Genomic DNA, 22654 nt, shown 5'->3' on the forward strand with positions numbered 1-22654 from the left:
CGCCCTGCAGTCGGCCGCCCTGTGCCCGCCAAGGGCCACAGCGTCAGGCAGGGGCTCCCCGTCCCACCCCGCGAGCCGCGCGGCTCCGAGCTCCCGAAAGCGGAAGCGGGGGGCGCGGCCCGGGGCTGGGGGCGGGGCCTGCGACCTCACCTTCGCGCCCACTCGGCAGAGCTGCAGGCTGAGGCCGGGAAGGGTCGGGGGCGAGGCCGCGTCGCCGCCTCCCCGAAGCCTTTTCCTGTTGGGGGGAGGGCCCGCCAGTGACGGCCGGGCCTGTCACGTGGGCCTGACAGCTGGGGAGGGGGTGGCCGTCGACAATGTGGTCCCGAAGCGGCCAGCGCCGGGAGCTGCAGCGCTGAGACCCCCAGCCCGCCCCTCGGGCTCGCGGCCTGGGCCCCATCATGTTCTCCAGGAAGAAACGAGAGCTCATGAAAACCCCTTCCATCTCGAAAAAGAACCGCGCGGGAAGCCCCAGCCCGCAGCCCTCGGGGGTGAGTGGAGCCCGGGCGCAGACCTGGAGCTGACACCGGGCCGCAGGGGGACAGGGACCCGCCCTGTACTCGGGGCCCATGCTGGGGCGGCGGCTGGGGGCTCATGCCAGTTACAGCCCCTACTGGGCGGGACGGCGGGGGCCACAGCAGAGAGGCCGGGACCCCGGCATTCAGCTCACGGTAGGGACCCTGGGAGTGGTGGCCGCCTCCCTCCACTCTATCCAGGGCTGGCCGCGGGGCCCAGGCTGCAGGAAGGGAGGGTGCCTAGTTGGGACAATGTTGGGTTTGGGCCTCTGCAGGTTGGGGGCTTAGGCAATCTGGGGGCTCTGGGAGCCGTTGAGATGGGAGGGCTGTGGCCTGGCCATTGGGTTAATGTTTGACGGGGCAGCAGATCCTCTAATGGGATCCACCAGGTTCAAGGGCTGGGGAGTGTCTCCAGACCTGGGGTGTCTGCAAAGCTGGGGGGTCTACAAAGCTTGGGGGTCTACAAAGCTTGGGGGTCTGGGATGTCTACAGGCCTGGGGCTGTCCATAGGCTCTGGGGGTCCATGGACCTTTAGAGGTACGGACATAGAAGTGTCTTCACTTAAAGTAGCTGCGTTGTAGGAGCCTGAGGGGGGCTTGAAGGGCTGAGGACCCTCCCCACCCCCACCAGGAAGTGGGGACCCCCCTCCCGCGCCTCCCCGCAGGCCCCGCCCCGGCTGTGGTTTGGGTAGGGACCGTTGTTTGTGAAAGCTCTAGGGAAGAGGATGTTGGGTAACAGGTGGGGGGGTACACTACCAAATCTCAGCCCTGTGACCTCTGGCCTTCGGCCCCTATGGGGTCGGGGTGATGATGGCCCTCCACAGCCCCACTTCATTTCTGGGGAAACTGAGGCAGTGTCCACGCCGGGAAATCCCTTTAACGAGCTCCCCTCGGACCTGTCCAAGGAGCTGCCCAGGAAGGATGGAGCTGATGCCGTGTTCCCTGGACCAAGCCTGGAGCTGCCCGCTGGGTCCTCCAGCGCCAAGGCCACAGGCACCCTCAAGCGGCCTACCAGCCTGAGCCGCCACGCCAGCGCAGCTGGTTTCCCGCTGTCGGGTGCCGCCTCTTGGACACTGGGCCGGAGCCACCGGAGCCCGCTGACAGCTGCCAGCCCAGGCGAGCAGCCCACCGAGGGCGCTGGCCCGGACGGCGTTGAGGACATCTCCCATCTGCTGGCGGACGTGGCCCGCTTCGCTGAGGGCCTTGAGAAACTTAAGGAGTGTGTGTTGCATGACGGTGAGAGCCATGGGGACACGGAGGCCTGGGTGGAAGACAGAGCCAGACCCAAGGGAGGGTGGAAGGAGGGACTTGGGGAGGCTCAGAAGGGAATGGCAGGGAGGGCTGTGTGGAAGAGGCCATGACAGCTAAGGCTTTGAGGGATGTGTAGGAATTTGGTGGGGGAGTCTCTGAGCGTACGCTGGCTCAGGAGGGTGCCCAATTCATTTATTTATTTTAAAGAATCTGATGGCAATTAGGAGGGAAAGGCAGAGGAAATGTCCCATGCATGGGCTCAGAAACATGGAAACAGAGAATGCATTTGGAGGCCAAGGTGTGGGGTGCCGCTGGTGTAGGATGAAGGCATGACAATGCCAGGCAGAAGGGCAATGGGGAGCTATAGAAGGTGTTAGAGCACAGGACAGATGGGGGCAGATCTGTGTCTTGGAATGAAGCAAACTGGGGGTTGGCTGAGGTCTGAGTGGAAAGAGATTCAGGAGGCACAGCGAGGGGTAGGATGGGGGCATCAGGCGGCTGGAGGTGCTGGGACCCAGCGGCCTGCAGGCCAGCAGTTCCGTTTTCTCCTCCACGCGGCCGCTGACAGCCCTGCTTCCTGCCGAGTTATTTTCATCTGCTTCCTGTTTGTCCCTGGCAGCCCAGGCGGGCACCTCATGTGCTGCCTTCAGCTCCCAGCTCCTCCTAGAAACCACAGTGCAAGGGTCATGCCAGGCGCTCTGATCTGCTCCCGGCAGGCGCCCATTTTACAGATGACGAAACTGAGTCTCTAGTGAGGCCCTGACCCCCGGCTCACCCAGCCAGTGCAGGGCAGAGCCAGGACTGGACCTCAAGTGTTGGAGTGGCCTCTGCACCTTCAGGGCGCTAGTTGGGGAAGGCCCGGTCCCCACTGGGAGGAGTGGGAGCCCCTGGGTTATCTGGTCCCATGGGCGGGGGCTAGGCTGGTTTCCTGGGGAAACCCTAATCTCGGTTCCTTTCCGGTCCTGGCGCTTCCTTGGAGGCCTGGCCTGGGCGGGGCTCAGCTCCCAGGCTCCTGCAGGAGGTCCGAACTGGGCCAGCCAGGGTGGGGCACTTTCTTTTTTTCTTTTCTATTTATTGATTGATTGATTGATACAGGGTCTTGCTCTGTTGCCCAGGCTGGAGTGCAGTGGTGTGATCGAGGCTCACTGTAGCCTCGAACTCCTGGGCTCGAGCCATCCTCCCACCTCTGCCTCCTGAGTACCTGAGACTACAGGCATGAGCCACTGTACCTGGCTTATTTTATTTTATTGTTTTTGAGATGGCAAGATGGAGTCTCACTCTGTAGCCCAGGCTGGAGTGCAGTGGCATGATCTTGGCTCACTGCAACCTCTGCCTCCTGGGTTCAAGTGACTCTTCTGCCTCAGGCTCCCAAGTAGCTATAGCTACAGGTGTGTGCCACCACACCCAGCTAATTTTTGTATTTTTAGTAGAGATGGGGTTCCACCATATTGGCCAGATTGGTCTGTAACTCCTGACCTCATGATCCGCGTGCCTCAGACTCCCAAAATGCTGGGATTACAGCAGGCATGAGCCACTGCGCCTGGATTTTGTGTGTGTGAGACAGAGTCTCACTTTGTCACCTAGGCTGGAGTGCAGTGGCGAGATCTCAGCTCAATGCAACCTCCATCTCCTGGGTTCAAGTGATTCTTCTGCCTCAGCCTCCCGAGTAGCTGGGATTACAGGCGAGTGCCACCGTGCCCGGCTTTTTTTTTTTTTTTTTTTAAGTAGAGATGGGGTTTCACCATGTTGACCAGGCTGGTCTTGAACTCCTGACCTCAGTGATCCACCCACCTCGGCCTCCCAAAGTGCCAGGATTACAGGCGTGAGCCACTGCGCCCGGCCAATTTTTGTACTTTTTGTAGAGACCGGGGTCTCCCGATGTTGCGCAGGCTGGTCTAGAACTCCTGAGAGCTAAAACCATTTTCCGGGCTCCGCCTCCCAAAGTGCTGGGACAACAGGCCTGATCCCCCGCTGCCGGCTGGGGGCGCCTTCTGTGCGTCTCGGGGCCGCCCCAGGCCAGAGGAGACCCTGGCCACTAGGATGTGGGCTCTAGTCCCGATGCTTCTCAGCTGCTGAGACCCTGGCGAGCCCATTCCCTCTCTAGGTGTCAGGTGACTTGTCTGTAAAATGGGGCCGCCTGCCTGCAGCGATGGTTGTGGGGTCCACCCCCCAGCTTGGGAACCCGCGTGCAGGCAGCTAGGAGGGGGCCCACATGGACGGTGCGGGGGGCCCGGGTTCACCCCGACTTTTCCCGGGCTTCCTCGTTCCCGGGCTTCAGGTCTGGGCCTCAGTTTCCCTGCCCGTCCTCGACCCTCCCCACCTCGAAGCTCTGTGGGTAAGGAAGTACCCTGACTGGGGCGAACGGGACGCCAGGGCGGGGTTTCTCTCGCGGGGGCGGGGCCTCCGGACCGGCCGGAGCCGGTTTGGCCACCGGAGACCCCCATCGGTCAGCCGCCAGGCCCCACGCGCTCGCGGTCTCCGCGCCCCGACGGCTGCGCCATGTGTATCTGCGGGACGGCGCACCCGGCGCTGGACGAGGGCCCCGTGCACTGCCGGGCGGGTCCCCGAGGTGAGGGGACAGGTGCGGGGTGCGGGGTCCCCAAGCGCGTAAGGGAGCACGTGGCGCTTGGGCCGTTTGCCGCCCGCGGTGGGGGAGCAGCGGCTGCCGCGCGCCTGGCCATGCGCACTTGGGCATCCCTGCGCTGCGCAGGGGTCCCGCCGGCCGCTGGCTTCCTGGGTGGGGGCGGCGCGGGGACAGCGGGGGCCCAGGCCCCGGCCGCGCGCGCGGAGTGGCGGGCGCGGGGCAGGAAGGTCACGGGCAGGGGCGTGGCCAGGGCCTCCCAGCGGCTTCCCGGAGCTCCTGGAGCCCCAGTCCCATTCCCGGCGTCCGCCGCATCCGGCAGCGAAGACATGCTCCGGCGGCCTGTGGGGAATCTCTGGCGGGTGACTCGGGCGGTCTCTTCCCGGAGGTGACATTCACCTGGGGTCTTCGGTGCCGAAAGAGACGGGGCAGTTATTTTTCCAGATTTCACTTTGTTTTTGGGGCATTCTCCGAGCGGTACAGTCAGGCGTCAAAACTGCCCCTCCCGCTGGCCTCAGTCCTCTCTGGCACCTTCCCCTCCTACGAATTCCGTGGGTTTCTTTCCGCTACCTGGTGTGCCTGGCTCTCCATGTTTCACAGTACTCTCTGCTTTTTTCCTTCTTTCTTTCCTTCTTTTCTTTCTTTATTTTCCCTTTTCTTCCCTTCCCCTCCCCGCCCTCCTTTCCTTTCCTTCTTTTCTTTTTGAGATGGAGGAGTCTCACTCTGTCACCCAGGCCAGAGTGCAGTGGTGCGATCTCAGTTCACTGCAACCTCCACCTCTCGGGTTCAAGCGATTCTCCTGCCTCAGCCTCCCAAGTAGCCGGGATTACAGGGGCGCACCACCACGCCACTAATTTTTGTATTTTTAGTAGAGATGGGGTTTCACCGTGTTGGCCAGGATGGTCTCGAACTCCTGACCTCAAGTGATCTGCCTGCTTCAGCCTCCTTAAGTGCTGGGATTACAGGTGTGAGCCACCATGCTTGGCCCTCTCTGCTTTTTTCTTCTTCCATTTGAGAATGTTCGATAAGGGCATTTACCTTTTTGTTATTTATTTTATTTCTTTTTTTTTGAGACGGAGTCTCACTCTGTCGCCCAGGCTGGAGTGCAGTGGCCGGATCTCGGCTCACTGCAAGCTCCGCCTCCCGGGTTTACACCATTCTCCTGCCTCAGCCTCCCGAGTAGCTAGGCGCCCGCCACCTGACCCGGCTAGTTTTTTGTATTTTTTAGTAGAGACAGGGTTTCACCGTGTTAGACAGGATGGGCTCGATCTCCTGACCTCGTGATCCGCCCGTCTCGGCCTCCCAAAGTGCTGGGATTACAGACTTGAGCCACCGCGCCTGGCCTGATTTATTTTATTTTTTACAGAGATAGGGTCTCACTGTATTGCCTAGGCTGGTCTTGAATTCCTGGGCTCAACCCGTCCTCCTGCCTCAGCCTTCCAAAGTGCTGGGGTCACAGGTGTAAGCCACCGCTCCTGGCTGAGGAGGGCAGTGAAAGCCAGGTTCCAACAGTCAGATCTGACCACCACCCTCCTCTGCTCTAACACCTTCTATGGCTCCCTATTGCCCTGGAGATAAAGCCAGGCAGCATCCCTCTGCCTGGCGTTCTCATGCCTTTAGAGCTAAGTGTAGATGGAAAAGCTGTGTGATTGTTGAGAAATGACTTCCCCTCTCTATGCCTCAGTTTCCTCACCCAGGTAGGAAGGGCAGAGAGAGACCTGGACAGGGCTATTAGCAGTCCTGAGGGGTTAGGGCAGGGAAGGGGCCTGGTGGGCTACATGGAGGAAGGGGCTGCAGGACTGTAGCTGGAAGGACAAGAGGCAGTTTGCTTTCTGGAGGAACAGGAAAAGCGTGTTCTGAGCAGCAGAGAGTGCCTAGGCCAAGGTCTGGCCTTTGCTTATCTGGCCAGTAGCCCAGGGAGGGACAGTGCCCTCCCCGCGGTCTCGAAAGGAGCCCCAGGCATCTGCCCTCTACCACCTCTGCCTCAGTTTCCCCATCTGGGAACAGGAGCTCTGAAGAGGGAGAAGGTGGACAGACTTTTCCCAGGACCAGGCCCCACCCCACTGCTCACTCTGACTCTGCCCAGCAGACCTCCTTGAGGCCCGCCGCCCGCTGGCCCACGAGTGCCTGGGTGAGGCCCTGCGTGTCATGCGTCAGATCATCTCCAAGTACCCGCTGCTGAACACCGTGGAGACGCTCACGGCAGCTGGCACCCTCATTGCCAAGGTCAAAGGTCAGCCTGCTGGAACAGGGCTGCGAGGGCTCTCTTCCTGGAAGGGTATCCTGGAGGAGGGCATGTTTGAAGTGGGTTTTGAAGGATGCATAGGAGTTTGACAGGCACAACAGCTCCCTGCTGTTCCCACTGGGTTAAGGGCTCTGGTTAGTTCTTGCAGGGATGGTCACCTCCCAGAGTGGGCCCACCTCCTTGCCCTTGTCTCTGCTTCCCAGCCTTCCATTATGAGAGCAACAGTGATCTGGAAAAACATGAGTTTGAGAAGGCCCTGGAGACGATTGCTGTGGCCTTCAGTAGCACGTGAGTGCGGGAGCCTGTGGGTCAGAGCAAGGGAGCATGGGGGGCCCGGGTGTCTCTCGATGGTGACCCCTCTGGCCCTGCAGAGTGTCCGAGTTCCTCATGGGTGAAGTGGACAGCAGCACCCTCTTGGCAGTGCCTCCTGGGGACTCGAGCCAGGTGAGTGGGGCGGGCCGGGGCCACCTGTGTCCAACTTCTGGAGGCCAGCCGGGTTCAGGTCTGCAGGGCCCGGCCAGTCACCCTGCTTCCCCTGTGTGCCTTGGTTTCCCTCTCTGTCCGGGGGGCAGCAACCGTCCCCTGAAAGGTGGGCACTGCGCAGGGCCCCGCATGGTGCTGGTCTCACCTGCGTCTCCATCCTACAGTCCATGGAAAGCCTGTACGGACCGGGCAGTGAGGGTACCCCTCCCAGCCTTGACGACTGCGATGCCAGTAAGCCCCCACACAGCACAGGCGGGCATTTGAGGGGTGAGCCATTGTGGGGGTCGGGCCAGGCTGAGCAGGCCCCCGTTCCCTGCAGGCTGCCTGCCCGCCGAGGAGGTGGATGTGCTGCTGCAGCGCTGTGAGGGGGGCGTGGATGCCGCGCTCCTGTATGCCAAGAACATGGCCAAGTACATGAAGGACCTCATCAGCTATCTGGAGAAGCGGACGACGCTGGGTGAGAGCTGGGGTCCCTGCAGGGTGGGTCTGGAGGAAGGCCTTGTTCCAGCATCTCATACCCCTCCCCGGCCCGCAGAGATGGAGTTTGCCAAGGGCCTGCAGAAGATCGCTCACAATTGCAGACAGAGCGTCATGCAAGAGGTGGGGGCCCTGCGGGCATGGGGCGGGGGTCCCTGGGCCTGGGTGTGAGTCTCAGCCCCATTTCAAGGACCCAGGGACCAAGAGCAGGGCTTTCCCCTCTACATTAACGGGGGTGGCTGCAGGGACCAGGGAAGTGGTGGCTGGAGGTGCTGGGGCCGCCCTGCCTCCATCCCTCCCCACCCAGTGACCTGGTGCTCCACCCACAGCCCCACATGCCGCTCCTGTCCATCTACTCGCTGGCCCTGGAGCAGGACCTGGAGTTCGGCCACGGCATGGTGCAGGCGGTGGGCACCTTGCAGACCCAGACCTTCATGCAGGTGCGTGGTACCTAGATGGGCGGGCTGGGCCGGGGCATCACCAGGGTACCCACTCACGGCCCGTTTCGCCCCAGCCCCTGACCCTGCGGCGGCTTGAACACGAGAAGCGCAGGAAGGAGATCAAGGAGGCCTGGCACCGCGCCCAGAGGAAGCTGGTGAGGCGGGCGGGAGGGGGCAGGCAGTGGGCCTCGGCGCAGGCGCAGTCCCAGCCCCTGCCCCATAGCGGGGACCCTGCGGTGAGCTCTGCACAAGCCCCGGCCTCCTGCGCATGCGGCCTCGCAGGTTGAGCCCCAAACTGGGTCGGAAATGCTCCAGCCCCACCGCCCCCAGCTCTGCCTGGAAGGACCCAGGAGCCCGGCGCTCACTGCTGTCCCTGCAGAAATGGGGAGAAGCCGTGCCTACCTCAGTTGTAAACAGCAGGTCTGCGGGTTGGAGGGAGACTCATGGTCTCTCAGAACTGGGGAAGCTGCATACTCCTGCCTGTATTCTTTTTTTTTTTTTTTTTTTTGAGCGGAGTCTCGCTCAGTCACCCAGGCTGCCAGTGGCACCATCTCGGCTTTCACTGCAACCTCCATCTCCCTGGTTCAAACACTTCTCCTGTCTCAGCCTCCCGAGTAGCTAGGATTACAGAAGCACGCCACCAAACCTGGCTAATTTTTGTATTTGTAGTAGAGACGGGGTTTCATCATAGTGGTCAGGCTGGTCTGGAACTACTGACGTCAGTTGATCCACCCGCATCGGCCTCCCAAAGTCCTGGGATTACAGACGTGAGCCACCGCGCCCAGCTTTCTGCCTGTACCCTCTTCCCACTTCACTTTTGGGTTATTTCAAAGACACCGGCACCTTTTTGTTTGTTTCGAGATAGGGTCTCACTCTGTCACCCAGGCTGGACTGCAGTGACGCAATCATACCTCACTGCAGACTTGACTTCTTGGGCTCCAGTGATCCTCCCACCTCAGCCTCCTAAGTTCCTGGGTCTACAGGCAGCGGCCATCACACCCAGTTCATTTTTTTGTATTTTTTCTGTGCTCACTATGTCGCCCAGTTTTTGTTAACAGGATCTACGGTGAAATGCACCCTCCTAGCTCCTTCCAGCACATACCAGCAAACACATATCTGCCCTCTTTTGTACACGCGAGGACAGCTTGCCTCATGCCCAGTTCTGCTCCTGCTTTTTATCCTCACCTCCGTATAGAGAGGCTCACCCTGTATCAGTCAGCATGAAGCAGCCGGAACCCCTTTTTTTGACTGTGCAGGGCTCAGCTGGGGAGATTGAGTAGGTTATTTCATGGACGTTTTGGGAGTGGCTGAGCTGTTGCTGTTACGCACACCATTGCTATGACAAGCTTGTGCCCCGTCTCAAGGATGCCTGAGGGTTTATCTGGGATCAGTGCCCAAAATAGAACTGCTGGGTCAAGGGCCGTGCGTGTATGAGCTGCCCTCTCAGGCCACAGCAGTGCTTTTCCTCTTCTGTGAACCCTCAGTTCTTATCCTTTGCTTACTTGGCATTGGACAGTGGCTTCTTATTGATTTGTCAGAGCTTTTTACATAGTAGAGAACTTAGGCCTTAATCATGTGAGTTTTAGACTCCCCCGATTACCCTCCCACAACTTACTGTTTGACTTTTGATTTTTACTTGTGGCCTATTTTGCCAGGTAGAAACCTGTGAGTGTTAATAGCAGTATTTTTTTTTTTTTTTTGAGACAGTCTCACTGTCACCCAGGCTGGAGTGCAGTGGCTCGATCTCAGCTCACTGCAACCTCCATCTCCCAGGCTCAAGCGATTCTTCTGCCTCAGCCTCCCAAGTACCTGGGATTACAGGCGTCTGCCACCTCGCCTGGCGTATTTTTAGTAGAGATGGGGTTTCACCACCTTGGCCAGGCTGGTCTTGAACTCTTGACCTCAGGAGTTCTGCCCACCTTGGCCTTCCAAAGTACTGGAATTATAGGCGTAAGCCACCGTGCTCAGCTAATTTTTATATTTTTGGTAGAGACGGGGTTTCATCATGTTGGCCAGGCTGGTCTTGAGTAGCTAGGACCACAGGTGTGCGCCGCCACGTCTGGCTACATTTTTTTATTTTTTTGTAGAGATGGGGTCTCACTATGTTGGCCAGGCTGGTCTCGAACTCCTGGCCTCAAGCGATCCTCCTGCCTCAGCCTCCCAAAGCAGTGGGATTACAGGCGTAAGCCATGGCACCTGGCGGTCTCCTAGTAATTGGATGAGTCCATTTGTTTCTGTGAATCTGGTGGTGCAGGTTGTGAGGTGTGGCTCCCAAGCCCACAGGTTTTTGACTAAGTACTCTTCCTGTGGGCGCCTGGCTTCCTGCCTGGGCGGCTTCTCTGTTCTCATCTGTGAGGAGGGAAGTGAAAGCAACAGAGCTTGGAGACGCTGGCCTGCTCCCGTGGGGGTTGGTGTGGGTGTCTACAGAGGCTGCCATTTGAGCTTCTCTGTTCAGAGCTTAGCTGTGCCTCAGCTTCCCAGGCTGCAGAGTGGGCACACAGGACACCCATTTCTCGGAGGGTCCTGTTGCAGTGCCTCCTCCCATTCTTTTTTTTTTTTTTTTGAGCTGGAATCTCTGTTGCCCAGGCTGGAGTGCAGTGGTGCAATCTTGGCTCACTGCAACCCTCGCCTCTTGGGTTCAAGCTATTCACTGTTCTTGTTCCTCAGCCTCCCGAGTAGCTGGGATTACAGGAGTGCACCACAACGCCCGGCTAATTTTTTATATTTTGGGTAGATACAGGGTTTCACTATGTTGGCCAGGCTGGTCTCACAAACTCCTGACCTCAAGTGATCCGCCTGCCTCAGCCTCCCAAAGTGCTGGGATTACAGGCGTGAGCCACCGCACCTGGCCACTCCTGTTCTTCCGTTGCCGATTGTGCAGGGCCCTCTGCGTGCCCAGCTGGGCCATGGGGTCTTGGTGAGAGAGATGGGGGTGGGGAGGAAGAGAGGAGCTGGGGAGACTGAGTCCCATCCGAGGATGGGGTTGAAACTGGCCTCCGGGCTTCCACACCCACAGCAAGAGGCAGAGTCTAACCTACGCAAGGCCAAGCAGGGTTACACGCAGCGCTGCGAGGACCACGACAAGGCTCGCTTCCTCGTGGCCAAGGCAGAGGAGGAGCAGGCTGGCACCACGCCGGGAGCGGGCAGCACAGTCACCAAGATGCTGGACAAGCGGCGGCGGCTGGAGGAGGAGGCCAAGAACAAGGTGAGGGAGGGTGGAGGCGGGGCTGGAGGGCCCTGGAGGAGGATTTCCAATGCTTGGTGTGACATTTACCACCTCCAGGCCTTTGTTTTTGGTTTTGTGGGGTTGTTTTTGTTTGTTGTTTTGAGACGGAGTCTCGCTCTGTGGCCCAGGCTGGAGTGCAGTGGCGTGATCTCGGCTCACTGCAAGCTCCGCCTCCTGGGTTCACGCCATTCTCCTGCCTCAGCCTCCCGAGTAGCTGGGACTATAGGCGCCCGCCACCATGCCCGGCTAATTTTTTTGTATTTTTAGTAGAGATGGGGTTTCACTGTGTTAGCCAGGATGGTCTCTATCTCCTTACCTCGTGATCCGCCCATCTCGGCCTCCCAAAGTGCTGGGATTACAGGCGTGAGCCACTGTGCCCAGCCGGTTTGCTTTTTTGAGACAAAGTCTCGTTCTGTTACCCAGGCTGGAGTGCAGTGGGGAGATCTCGGCTCACTGCAACATCCACCTCCCAGGTTCACACAATTTTCTGCCTCAGCCACCTGAGTAGCTGAGACTACAGGCACCTGCCACCAGGTCCAGCTAATTTTTTTTTTTTTTTTTTTTTTTTTTTGAGACGGAGTCTTCCTCTGTTGCCCAGGCTGGAGTGCAGTGGCGTAATCTCGGCTCACTGCAAGCTCTGTCTCCCGGGTTCACACCATTCTCCTGCCTCAGCCTCCCGAGTAGCTGGGACTACAGGTGCCCGCCACCACACCCGGCTAATTTTTTTTTTTGTATTTTTAGTAGAGACGGGGTTTCACCGTGTTAGCCAGGATGGTCTCGATCTCCTGACCTCATGATCCGCCCGCCTCAGCCTCCCAAAGTACTGGGATTACAGGTGTGAGCCACCGCGCCTGGCCAAGAATTTTTTAAAAATTAGCTGGGGGCCGGGCACAGTGGCTCATGTCTGTAATCCCAGCACTTTGGGAGGCCGAGGCGGGTGGATCACGAGGTCAGAAGATCGAGACCATCCTGGCTAACATGGTGAAACCCCGTCTCTACTAAAAATACAAAAAATTAGCAGGGCATAGTGGTGGGCGCCTGTAGTCCCACCTACTCGGGAGGCTAGGCAGGAGAATGGCGTGAACCCGGGAGGCGGAGCTTGCAGTGAGCTGAGATCGTGCCACTGCACTCCAGCCTGGGTGACAGAGCGAGACCTCATCTGAAAAAACAAAAAATTCTTTATGGAGATGGGGTCTTAGGCTGGGCGTGGTGGCTCACAGCTGTAAACCCAGCCCTTTGGGAGGCTGAGACGGGCAGATCATATGAGATCAGGAGTTCGAGACCAGCCTGGCCAAAATGGGGAAACCCCATCTCTACTAAAATCACAAAAAATTAGCTGGGCATGGTGGGTGAGGGGGCATCGGTAATCCCAGTTATTTGGGAGGCTGAGGCAGGAGAATCGCTTGAACCCGGGAGGTGGAGGTTGCAGTGATCTGAGATCACGCCACTGCACTCCAGCCTGGGCTACAGACCAAGATTTCGTCTCAAAAAAAAAAAAAAAAAAGAGATGGGGTGGGGTCCTCACCATCTTGCTCAGGCTGGTCTCGAACCCCTGGCCTCAAGCAAGTCTCCCACTGTGGCCTCCGGAGGCTCTGGGATGACAGGCTTGAGCCCGGCCTCCCTGAGGTTTCTGAGTCCTGCACCCCAGGCTGAGGCCTCCCTCTGTGTGCCCCGCCCCCACCGCAGGCGGAGGAAGCTATGGCCACCTACCGCACCTGCGTGGCCGACGCGAAGACGCAAAAGCAGGAGCTGGAGGATACCAAGGTGACGACGCTGCGGCATATCCAGGAGGTCATCCGGCAGAGCGACCAGACCATCAAGACGGTGCGTGGGGTGCTCCGGTCGCCCGGGCGGCGATGGCAGACAGGGCGGCCTCCTCCTGACGCCGCCGTTCTCGGGTGCCGCCCGCAGGCCACCATCTCCTACTATCAGATGATGCATATGCAGACGGCGCCGCTGCCCGTGCACTTCCAGATGCTGTGTGAGAGCAGCAAGCTGTACGACCCGGGCCAGCAGTACGCCTCGCACGTGCGCCAGCTGCAGCGGGACCAGGAGCCCGATGTGCACTACGACTTTGAGCCCCACGTCTCCGCCAACGCCTGGTACGGCCACCCAGCTGCCCGGTCCCCGGCGCACACGGCCCTGCCTGGGAGTCGGGCTTCCTTCTGTCGGGGGCGTGAAGGTGCAGCCGCCTTGCCCCCGTCACCGCCCCTCCTCCCGGTTTATTTCACCAGGTCCCCCGTCCTGCGCGCCCGGAAGAGCAGCTTCAACGTGAGTGATGTGGCGGGGCCCGAGGCTGCCGGCAGCCACCCCGAGGAAGGCGGGTGCATTGAGGGCGCACCTGCCAAGGAGCGCCGGGGTGAGTGTCCGGCGGGGCCCAGGGGCGGACGCTGGCTCCCTGCGGCCCACCCTGGCCCTTCACCTGAGACGCCTCTTTCTCCAGCCGGGCGAGGACACCAGGTTCACAAGTCATGGCCGCTCTCGATCTCAGACTCGGATGGGGGGCTGGACCCCGGCCCTGGCACAGGTGACGGAGGCTCTCTGGCGGTCTGGGGTGTGGAGCTGCCGCCTCTCCTGGGCCTCAGGGCTTCACGCACCGCGGTTGATGGGGGCACCCCCTCCCCTGGCTCGGGGAGTCTGAATGATCCTGATTCCCGCCCAGGGGACTTTAAGAAGTTCGAGCGGACGTCATCCAGTGGCACCATGTCGTCCACGGAGGAGCTGGTGGACCCGGAGGGTGGGGCTGGGGCTTCAGCCTTCGAGCAGGGTGAGGGTCCCCTGGCGGGGCTGGAGAGAGAGGGGGGTTGGACACGGGTCCATGGGCCTGGCCCTGACCTGCCTTGGTGACACCGGCTGCCTGTGCTGCCCGCAGCTGACCTCAACGGCATGACCCCTGAGCTGCCGGTGGCTGTGCCCAGTGGGCCGTTCCGCCACGAGGGGCTGTCCAAGGCGGCCCGTACTCACCGGCTCCGGAAGCTCCGCACGCCCGCCAAGTGCCGCGAGTGCAACAGCTACGTCTACTTCCAGGGTGCTGAGTGCGAGGAGGTGAGTGGGACGCCCCGACGGACAGCTGGGAGCCTTTGGGGTGCCCTCGGGAAGGTCCAGCCCGGAGCAGGGAGCAGTCGGGCGCCTTTGGAAGGAGGCGAATGGAGGGGTGGGGTGGGCCCTTTTAGGTTTGGGGGGTCGGTGTTGGCTCTGAGGCAGCGAGGCAGGGGGTAGACCTGGAGTGTGAGGAGCCCTGGGGCTGTGGCCAGAAAACCAAGGGGTGGGAAGGAGAGGAGGCCGGAGTGGCGGGCAGGCGGGATCACCCCTGGGGTGGAAGCCGGGAGTCACTGTCCAGCTTGTGTTTACAGAAGCTGCCGTGTGGGGGACTGCGAGCGGCCCCGGGGAGGTGGGGTGGAGCCGCTGGGGGCTGCACTGAGCTGGGCGTCGCGGGGCTGGGCTCACTCACTCTGGCCGCCCCTAGTGCTGTCTGGCCTGCCACAAGAAATGTCTGGAGACGCTGGCCATACAGTGCGGGCACAAGAAGCTGCAGGGCCGCCTGCAGCTGTTCGGCCAGGACTTCAGCCAGGCGGCCCGCAGCGCCCACGATGGCGTGCCCTTCATTGTCAAGAAGTGCGTCTGCGAGATCGAGCGGCGGGCGCTGCGCACCAAGGTGAGGTGGGAGAGGAGGCGGCTCCCAGCGGGGAGGCGGGCGTGGACCGAGGCTGACAGGCCTCCCCATCCCCGGGCTCCCGCAGGGCATCTACCGGGTCAATGGGGTAAAGACGCGCGTGGAGAAGCTATGCCAGGCCTTCGAGAACGGCAAGGAGCTGGTCGAGCTGTCGCAGGCCTCTCCCCACGACATCAGCAACGTTCTCAAGCTCTACCTGCGCCAGGTGAGACCCACCGGAGGTGGCCAAGCAGAGCCTGGAAGGGGCATAGCTAGGCAGGAGGAGGTGGGGTGGGGGTGCTGCAGCTGGAACAGGACTGAGCTGGAGCAGGACTGGCGCAACGCGGGGCTTGGGGAGGACTGGCGGGGCACTGCTGAGGCTGGGGTCATGGTCATGGTAGGAGCTGGACGGGGCAGTTCTGTGTCGGGGCACAGACAGGGACAGGAGGGGCCAGGTGGGGCTTGGTCAGCACGTGGCAGGGGTGTGGCCACAGCAGAAAGCACACCTGACGCTGTGATGGGGCGGGGCCGGGGCTCGGTGGGGCGTGGCCAGAGCAGGATGGGCGTGTTCCGTGCTTGGCAGGGACCCGTATGAGGTTAGGGGAGGGGCTGAGGCTAGACAAGTGCAGGGCTGGGGGTGGGGCCTGGGCTTGGTGGGGCGAGGCTGGGGCAGGGTGAGTGTGACCAGGGCTTGGCAGGGGCGGGGCTGGGGCTAGGGGCGTGGTCATGGCCGGGGAAGGGCGGGGCTGGGGTTAGGGGCGTGGCCGTGTCTGGGGAAGGGTGGAGCCGGGCTGGGATGCGAGCGGGACCAGCACTTATCAGGTGGTGGGGAAGGGGTCAGACTGTGCCGAGTAGAGCTTGAGCTTGTTGGGGTACCTGCAGGGCGGGGTGGGCGTGGCCAGAGCGAGAAAGGGACTGGGGCTGGCAGCGTGGCCTGCGTAGGCGGGGCAGGGCTCATGCTGGGCTGGGAAAGGGGACTGAGGCTGCTCTGGGTAGAACCCGAGCTCGGTGGGGCGTGACCAGTGCTTGCTGGGGGTGGGGCTGAGGCTGCGGACGTGGTAGGTACGCGTGGGGGCTGGGCCAGGCCCACCAACACCTGCTGACCCTTGACTCCGCACAGCTTCCCGAGCCGCTCATCTCCTTCCGCCTCTACCACGAGCTCGTGGGGCTGGCTAAGGACAGCCTGAAGGCAGAGGCCGAGGCCAAGGCGGCGTCCCGGGGCCGTCAGGACGGCTCGGAGAGCGAGGCAGTGGCGGTGGCCATGGCAGGTCGGCTGCGGGAGCTCCTGCGGGACCTGCCGTCCGAGAACCGGGCCTCGCTGCAGTACCTGCTGCGGCATCTACGCAGGTGAGGCCCGGCGTATGGGGTGGAGGGCTCGGGGTCCCGGGAGCCGCTCAGCACCTGGCCCTGCACGCCCCGCAGGATCGTGGAGGTGGAGCAGGACAACAAGATGACCCCCGGGAACCTGGGTATCGTGTTCGGGCCCACGCTGCTTCGGCCACGGCCCACCGAGGCCACCGTGTCCCTCTCCTCCCTGGTGGATTACCCCCACCAGGCCCGCGTCATCGAGACTCTCATCGTCCACTATGGGCTGGTCTTCGAGGAGAAGCCAGAGGAGACCCCCGGAGGCCAGGTGAGGGTGTGGGCCTGACCAGGGCTGTCCACTCGGGGCTTGGGGAGCAGGGGGCGCTGCTGGGGACAGTCGTTGTGGGATGAAGCCCAAGGAACCACAGGGAGATAATTTGGTTTGGACAGGGTAGTTCGGGAGGCCTGTGTCTTTTTGTCTTTTGTGCAAAGAACTCCGCGAAGTCTGCATTGAATCTGGCAGAGGTGCAAAGGCTCTGCGGCCACCCCTCCACTCTTCCTTGGGGCTGGCATTGGGCCTCACCCTTCAGGCACCCTCCTTCCCCGTTTCCCACCCCGGTGCTGCCTGCAGCCACAAGCAGCACGCTAGCCCAGGTGTCCACAGCCCGTCCGAGCTGCCACTGCACTCCGCTGCGAGGTCAATTCCCCGCTTCAGATTTTCCTGTCTAGGAGTTGTAGTTTCGCTTCTGTTGCTCAGGCTGGAGTGCAATGGGGCGATCTCAGCCCACCACAATCTCCGCTTCCCAGGTTCAAGCGATTCTCCTGCCTCAGCCTCCCGAGTAGCTGGGACTACAGGCGCCCACCACCATGCCCAGCTAATTTCTGTATTTTTAACAGAGATGGGGGTTTCACTTTGTGGGCCAGGCTGGTCTCGAACTCCTGACCTCAAGTGATCCGCACCCCACTTGGCCTCTCGTATTTTTTCAATCCATCTTCCCTGGGCGTTTAGTGGGTGCAGTTTCCCGGGTCTGCTCTTGGCTGAGAACAGACCGCCTGGGGTGCGGCACAGGACAGTGGGGCCCGCAGCTCTGACGGTGTCTGTGCTGGGCACGGCCTTTCCATCCTGTGGTGCTCTTGAAGCTCTTGGGAGAAACCATAGATGGGGACAGCAGCAGCCGTGGGTGGCGAGAGGAGCGGAATTTCAGAAATTCCCATCCCATGTACCTTGTGGGAACGGGCAGTGTGGTCACAGGCTGGGCAGCAACGGGTGTCAGTAGCTGTTAGGGGCTGTGTGGTGTGTTAATTTATAACATGGAAAATGGAGCCCCGGCCCCTCCCTGACTTCCATTCTGCCCTTGCAGGACGAGTCATCCAGCCAGCGAGCTGAGGTGGTCATCCAGATGCCGTACCTGGAGGCACGCGAGGGGGTGGCCTACCCCCTGCAGGAGGCTGTGGAGGACGGGTGCAGAGGTGAGTGTGTGGCTGCCCAAACAGCCCCAAGGGAGGCTGGCGTATGCCACCCATGGGCGCAGGTGCCATGACCTAGTTGTGCACACGTGGCAGGGTCCACAGTGCAGCACGTTCTGTGGATTTCGTGTGCCACGGAGACCACACCTGTGAGCTACTCATTCATTTTCCTTTAACCAGCTGCAAACACAGGCAAGGCACCTTTTGAGGTGCCTACCCCGCACTCAGAAACCGGTAATGTGAAGGTACGGCTGACGCCGTGTAAGTCTCCAGGTACACCCCGCCAGGCTAAGTGCCTTTCCTGCAGCAGCCTCCTTTTCTAGAGAAGGGCACGGGGCTGGGGGTTTGACTCAGGTGGGGCCAGCGCCACCTGTCAGAGGCAGCCAGCCCTGAGTGCCACATCTAGTTACAGTACCTCTGTATTAGTCTGTTTTCACACTGCTGATAAATACCTGAGTCCAGGCGCGGTGGCTCACACCTGTAATCCTAGCACTTTGGGAGGCCAAGGTGGATCACTTGAGGTCAGGAGTTTGAGACCAGCCTGACCAACATGGTGAAACCCCGTCTCTACTAAAAATACAAAAATTAGCCGGGTGTGGTGGCACGTGCTTGTAATCCCAGCTACTCAGGAGGCTGAAGCAGAACTGCTTGAACCAGGGAGGCGGAGGTTGCTGTGAGCCGAGATCGTGCCACCGTGCTCCAGCCTGGGCAACAGAGCGAGACTCTGGTCTCAAAGAGAGAGAAATACCTGACGCTGGACAATTTACAAAAGAAAGAGGTTTAATGGAGTTACAGTTTCATGTAGGTGGGAAGGCCTCACAATTGTGGCGGAAAGCAAGAAGGAGCAAGTCACGTCTTGCATGGATGGTGGCAGGCAAAGGGAGAGCTTGTGTCGGGAAACTCCAGTTTTTAGACCATCAGATCTTGTGAAACCCATTCACTATCACGAGAACAGCCCAGGAAAGAATTGCCCCCGTGATTCAACCATCTCCCACCAGGTCCCTCCCACAACACGTGGGAATTATGGGAGCTACAAGATGAGGTTTGGGTGGGGACACAGGGCCAGACTCTATCAATACCCCTCTCTCCTTTCCTCCATCTCTCTCTTCCCCATCTCTCTCCTCCTCACTCCCCCATCTCTCTCCTCCTCACTCCCCCATCTCTCTCCTCCTCACTCCCCCGTGTCTCTCTGTCCCTCCCCTTGTCTCTCCTCCATCTATCTCTCCGTCTCTCCTCCTCCATCTCTCTCCCCATCTCTCCATCTCTCTCCCCACCTCTCCTCCGTCTCTCTCCTCCACCTATCTCCTCCACCTCTCCCCATCTGTCTCTCCTCCATCTCTCTCCCCGTCTGTCTCTCCCTCGCTCTCTACTCGTCTCTCCTCCATCTGTCTCTTCCCATCTCTGTCTCTCCTCGATCTCTGTCTCCCTTTCTCAGAATCCCGAGTTGTGTCCAACGACTCAGACTCAGACCTAGAGGAGGCCTCCGAGCTGCTGTCCTCATCAGAGGCCAGTGCCCTGCGCCGCCTCAGCTTCCTGGAGCAGCAGCAGAGTGAGGCCAGCCTGGAGGAGGCTTCTGGCAGCCACAGCGGTAGCGAGGAGCAGCTGGAGGCCACCGCCCGGGAGGACGGGGACGAGGACGACCCGGCCCAGCAGCCCTCAGGATTCAACACAAACCAGTCCAACAACGTGCTGCAGGCCCCACTGCCCACCATGAGGCTCCGTGGCGGGCAGATTGCGCTGGGCTCCTGCAGGGAGAGGCAGCCTGAGTTCCTGTGAGCTGGGGTGGGGCCAGGACCACAGGTGGCTTCTCTGGCCTGCTCCTGTCCCTCCAGGGCATCTCCAGCCCCGGCATAGCTTCACTGCGCCATCCTAGGGTCGCTGCCGAGAGCGCCTGGACTTGGTTGTCCTGCCAGCATGCGCCGCCTCCCAGAGGCTATCAGGAGCAAAAGGGCCTTGGGGCCGCAGGGTGCGCCCCGCGCTCTCCCCTGCACCCCGGCTCAGCTGAGCTGAGGAACACTGCTGTCTTGTGAAGTCGCAGTGGCCTTGCTGGTGCCCACAGGGCTGTGTGGATGGAGGAAGCTGTCCCTGCCCAGCGCATGGCCCTGGTCATCACAGGGACGGTGGGCCCTGCCCCGCCTCTCAGCTCTGTTGCAGGGACTCCAGAAACCATTCTGGGAGCTGTGGATGGGGGCGGAGGCTGGGGTCTGGTGCGGTTTCCAGGGTGCAGTACAGCAGGGCCTGAAGACTGGCCCTAGACTCCCTTTCCCAGAACACCAGGTGTGGCCACCTGGGGCTTAAGGTACACAGTGGGGCCTCTCAGAAGCCACCATGCAGTTCCTTCACAGGCACGTTTATTTTGCTGTAATAAAGGTTTGAATCAGGTCTGTTTTCTGTGGCAGCTGCAAACTTGGAAAGGGGCCAGGGAGGGGACATAGCCCTGCAGCGTGGCCCTGGGCCTCCTCCCAGGGGAGAGATGTGTAAAGAAGGGAAACCCCTGCCATGGGGCCCCGCAAGATGGGAGCCCAGGTGGTCTTCACGACAGGCTGTGCCGACACTCAGGCATCGAATGACCATGTCATGTCCACCTGCAGCCAGGGCAGTCCAGGAGAACGTTCCAGATGACGGAGGTGTTCTTGCGCTCTGAGGTTCCGCACGCCAGCCCCACGGGGCCACCAAGCACTGGAAACGTGGCCCATACGCCTGTGGAACTGCATTTTGAGACAGGGTGTAACCCTGTGGCCCAAGCTGGAGTATGGTAGCACAATCGTAGCTCACTGCAGCCTTGACTTCCTGGGCTCAAATGATCCTCCCGCCTCAGCCTCCCAAAGTGTTGAGATTACAGGTGTGAGCCACTGTGCCCAGGTAATCTTTTAAGTTTTTTGTATGGGCCGGGTGCGGTGGCTCAAGCCTGTAATCCCAGCACTTTGGGAGGCCGAGACGGGCGGATCACGAGGTCAGGAGATGGAGACCATCCTGGCTAACACGGTGAAACCCCGTCTCTACTAAAAAATACAAAAAACTAGCCGGGCGAGGGGGCGGGCGCCTGTAGTCCCAGCTACTCGGGAGGCTGAGGCAGCAGAATGGCATAAACCCGGGAGGCAGAGCTTGCAGTGAGCTGAAATCCGGCCACTGCACTCCTGCCTGGGTGACAGAGCCAGACTCCGTCTCAAAAAAAAAAAAGTTTTTTGTAGAGGTGAGGGGTTTCTCTGTGTTGCCCAGGCTGGTCTTTTAACTCCTGAGCTCAAGCGATCCTCCCACTTGAGCCTCACTGCAACCTCCACCTCCTGGGTTCAAGAGATTCTCCTGTCTCAGCTCCCAAGTAGTTGGGATTACAGGCATGAGCCACCACACCCAGGTAATTTTTGTATTTTTAGTAGAGACAGGGTTTTGCCATGTTGGCCAAGCTGGTCTTGAACACCTGACCTCCAGTGATATGCCCACCTCGGCCTCCAAAGTGCTGGGATTACAGGCATGAGCTGCTACACCTGACCTCCAGAATTTTCTCATCCTCCCAAACTACGACTGTGCACATGACACACACTGTCCCCATCCCCTCCCCAGCCCCGGGAACCCCCATCCTGCTTCCAGGCTCTGACGACTCTAGCGACCTCCTAGGAGTGAAATCAGTCTTTGTCCTTTTGTGTCTGGCTGGCTTTGGCCGAAACGATTTTGAAAAAAGTACATTTGGAGAGAAGGGGAAGCACCGTCCACGTCACACATGCCATCAGACTTAACCTAAAGATCCCTGCGGGACTGTACTGCACCAGCCACGGCCTCGGCGTCTGGGAGCCCTGCAGACCACCGATGGCACAAGCGTGAATTACACCCTCATGAAGCTGTTGTGAAAGAAACACAAGCGGCCGGGTTAAACTTGGGCAGGCGAGGCCTTCTGAAATCAGACAAAGGGGGAAGTAGAGCCAGATCCCAAAAGTCTATACGAGGAACTGGCCGCAAACCACAGCTGCACACACCAGAGAACAACTCCACACCCTCACGGGAAGGGAAGGGAGACAGACACGCTCATGCCTGACCCAGGAGCACAAGTGGGAGGGCGGGGTGAGGGCTTGGGGAGGCACTGACCTCTGAAGCCAGGGCCAGACAATGCCAGCAGGAGGGCCCACCTGCCAAGCCGACCTTGTGTGCTTGGGGAGACGCAGGGCCACCTGCTAAATACCTTTTCGGTTGGCCTGGTTTTCCTATCAAGCAAGTTCATTTGCTCAAAACATCTTTAACGTTTGAAAACACCCAACCTCCTACAACAACTGAAAACTCCAGAGCCCGAAGCCCGCACCCTGGTGGCTTGAGGGCACGCACGGCTGTGACTGGGAGTAAGAAGCTGGGGGGGCACCACGCATCAGGGCCCCCGAGGGAGGGAAGACAAGGGGTAGAAGGCTGAGAGCCCGGGAGGAAGCAGTGGCTGGTGGGAGACCGGGACCCCAAACCCCCAACAGAGGGCCAGCACCAGCTGCCCCCAGGTGACCTCCCTCGGGGGCCTTGTCTCTTCTGAGGCTGCATCTTGCACAAATCCACAGGTGAATGGGGCCGGCTGGGCCTCACTCCAGTACGGGAGAACTTGGGTCAAGGCCACCTGCCTTGGGGAGTCCAGAGGAGCAGCAGCCTGAGTGCTGGGGGGCTGGACTCTGGCAGGGCAGGGGCGTTCGTCCTACAGGGATGGGGGTCATTGTCTGGTGTGTCTGCCTCTAGGGGCTGGGAAAGAAGGGGAGGGTGGTCACACGAGTGGGGCAGATCTAGTCGGCCCAGGACAGCCCAACGTCCACTACTGAGCGTTTAAGGGGGTGCAGAAGGCCCGGCAGGAGGAGGCCCAGGCCACAGTGCAGAGGCTGGGCGGCTCACTTGTGCCCGGCGGTCACACAGGTGTGGGCAGTGGCTCTGACCTCAAAGGAACCATGCCAGCATCAGACCAGGCCGAGCCCCACCCCTGGGCTGAGTGTGAAGTGGGGCTGCCTGCCAGGACAGCACCTCACCAGGACCAGAGTCCAGGGGGAGCTGCGAGGT

The 22654-nt window shown here is 60.4% G+C and overlaps 3 protein-coding genes across 8 annotated transcripts in view; 2 read left to right on the plus strand and 1 right to left on the minus strand.

Annotated features, from left to right (window-relative positions):
- ARHGAP45 (Rho GTPase activating protein 45) lies at window positions 1-20020 on the plus strand. Of its 4 annotated transcripts, XM_010374914.2 has the most exons (23): window positions 1-488; window positions 1417-1747; window positions 6433-6576; window positions 6792-6876; window positions 6960-7032; window positions 7236-7302; window positions 7391-7528; window positions 7607-7671; window positions 7878-7988; window positions 8063-8143; window positions 11005-11193; window positions 12901-13038; window positions 13126-13316; window positions 13449-13573; window positions 13658-13741; window positions 13877-13981; window positions 14087-14259; window positions 14681-14869; window positions 14955-15092; window positions 15987-16213; window positions 16289-16499; window positions 17533-17641; window positions 19074-20020. In XM_010374914.2, the coding sequence occupies exons 1-23, from the start codon at window positions 399-401 to the stop codon at window positions 19412-19414; spliced, it is 3405 nt and encodes a 1134-aa protein (XP_010373216.1). In that variant the 5' UTR covers window positions 1-398; the 3' UTR covers window positions 19415-20020. The 4 variants fall into 4 exon arrangements, with proteins under 4 accessions (XP_010373216.1, XP_010373215.1, XP_030790876.1 ...); XM_010374913.2 differs by having other exon boundaries at window positions 13449-13741; XM_030935016.1 differs by lacking the exon at window positions 13877-13981.
- The window catches only part of MIER2 (MIER family member 2), a 993207-nt gene that overhangs the window by 157370 nt on the left and 813183 nt on the right, over window positions 1-22654 (plus strand). The gene's annotated exons all lie outside the window — the stretch shown is intronic.
- Window positions 19968-22654, minus strand: part of POLR2E (RNA polymerase II subunit E) — a 9414-nt gene continuing 6727 nt past the window's right edge. The window contains exon 8 of one of the 3 annotated variants that reach the window (XM_010374917.2): window positions 19968-20346. The gene's annotated coding sequence lies outside the window, so the exon portion shown is untranslated. Of the gene's footprint in view, window positions 20347-20994; window positions 21475-21822; window positions 22346-22654 lie in introns of those variants that run through there. The other 2 variants (XM_010374918.2, XM_010374916.2) reach the window with 2 other exon arrangements.

Source organism: Rhinopithecus roxellana, chromosome 8 (assembly GCF_007565055.1).
Source record: "Rhinopithecus roxellana isolate Shanxi Qingling chromosome 8, ASM756505v1, whole genome shotgun sequence".
Classification (NCBI taxonomy): domain Eukaryota; kingdom Metazoa; phylum Chordata; class Mammalia; order Primates; family Cercopithecidae; genus Rhinopithecus; species Rhinopithecus roxellana.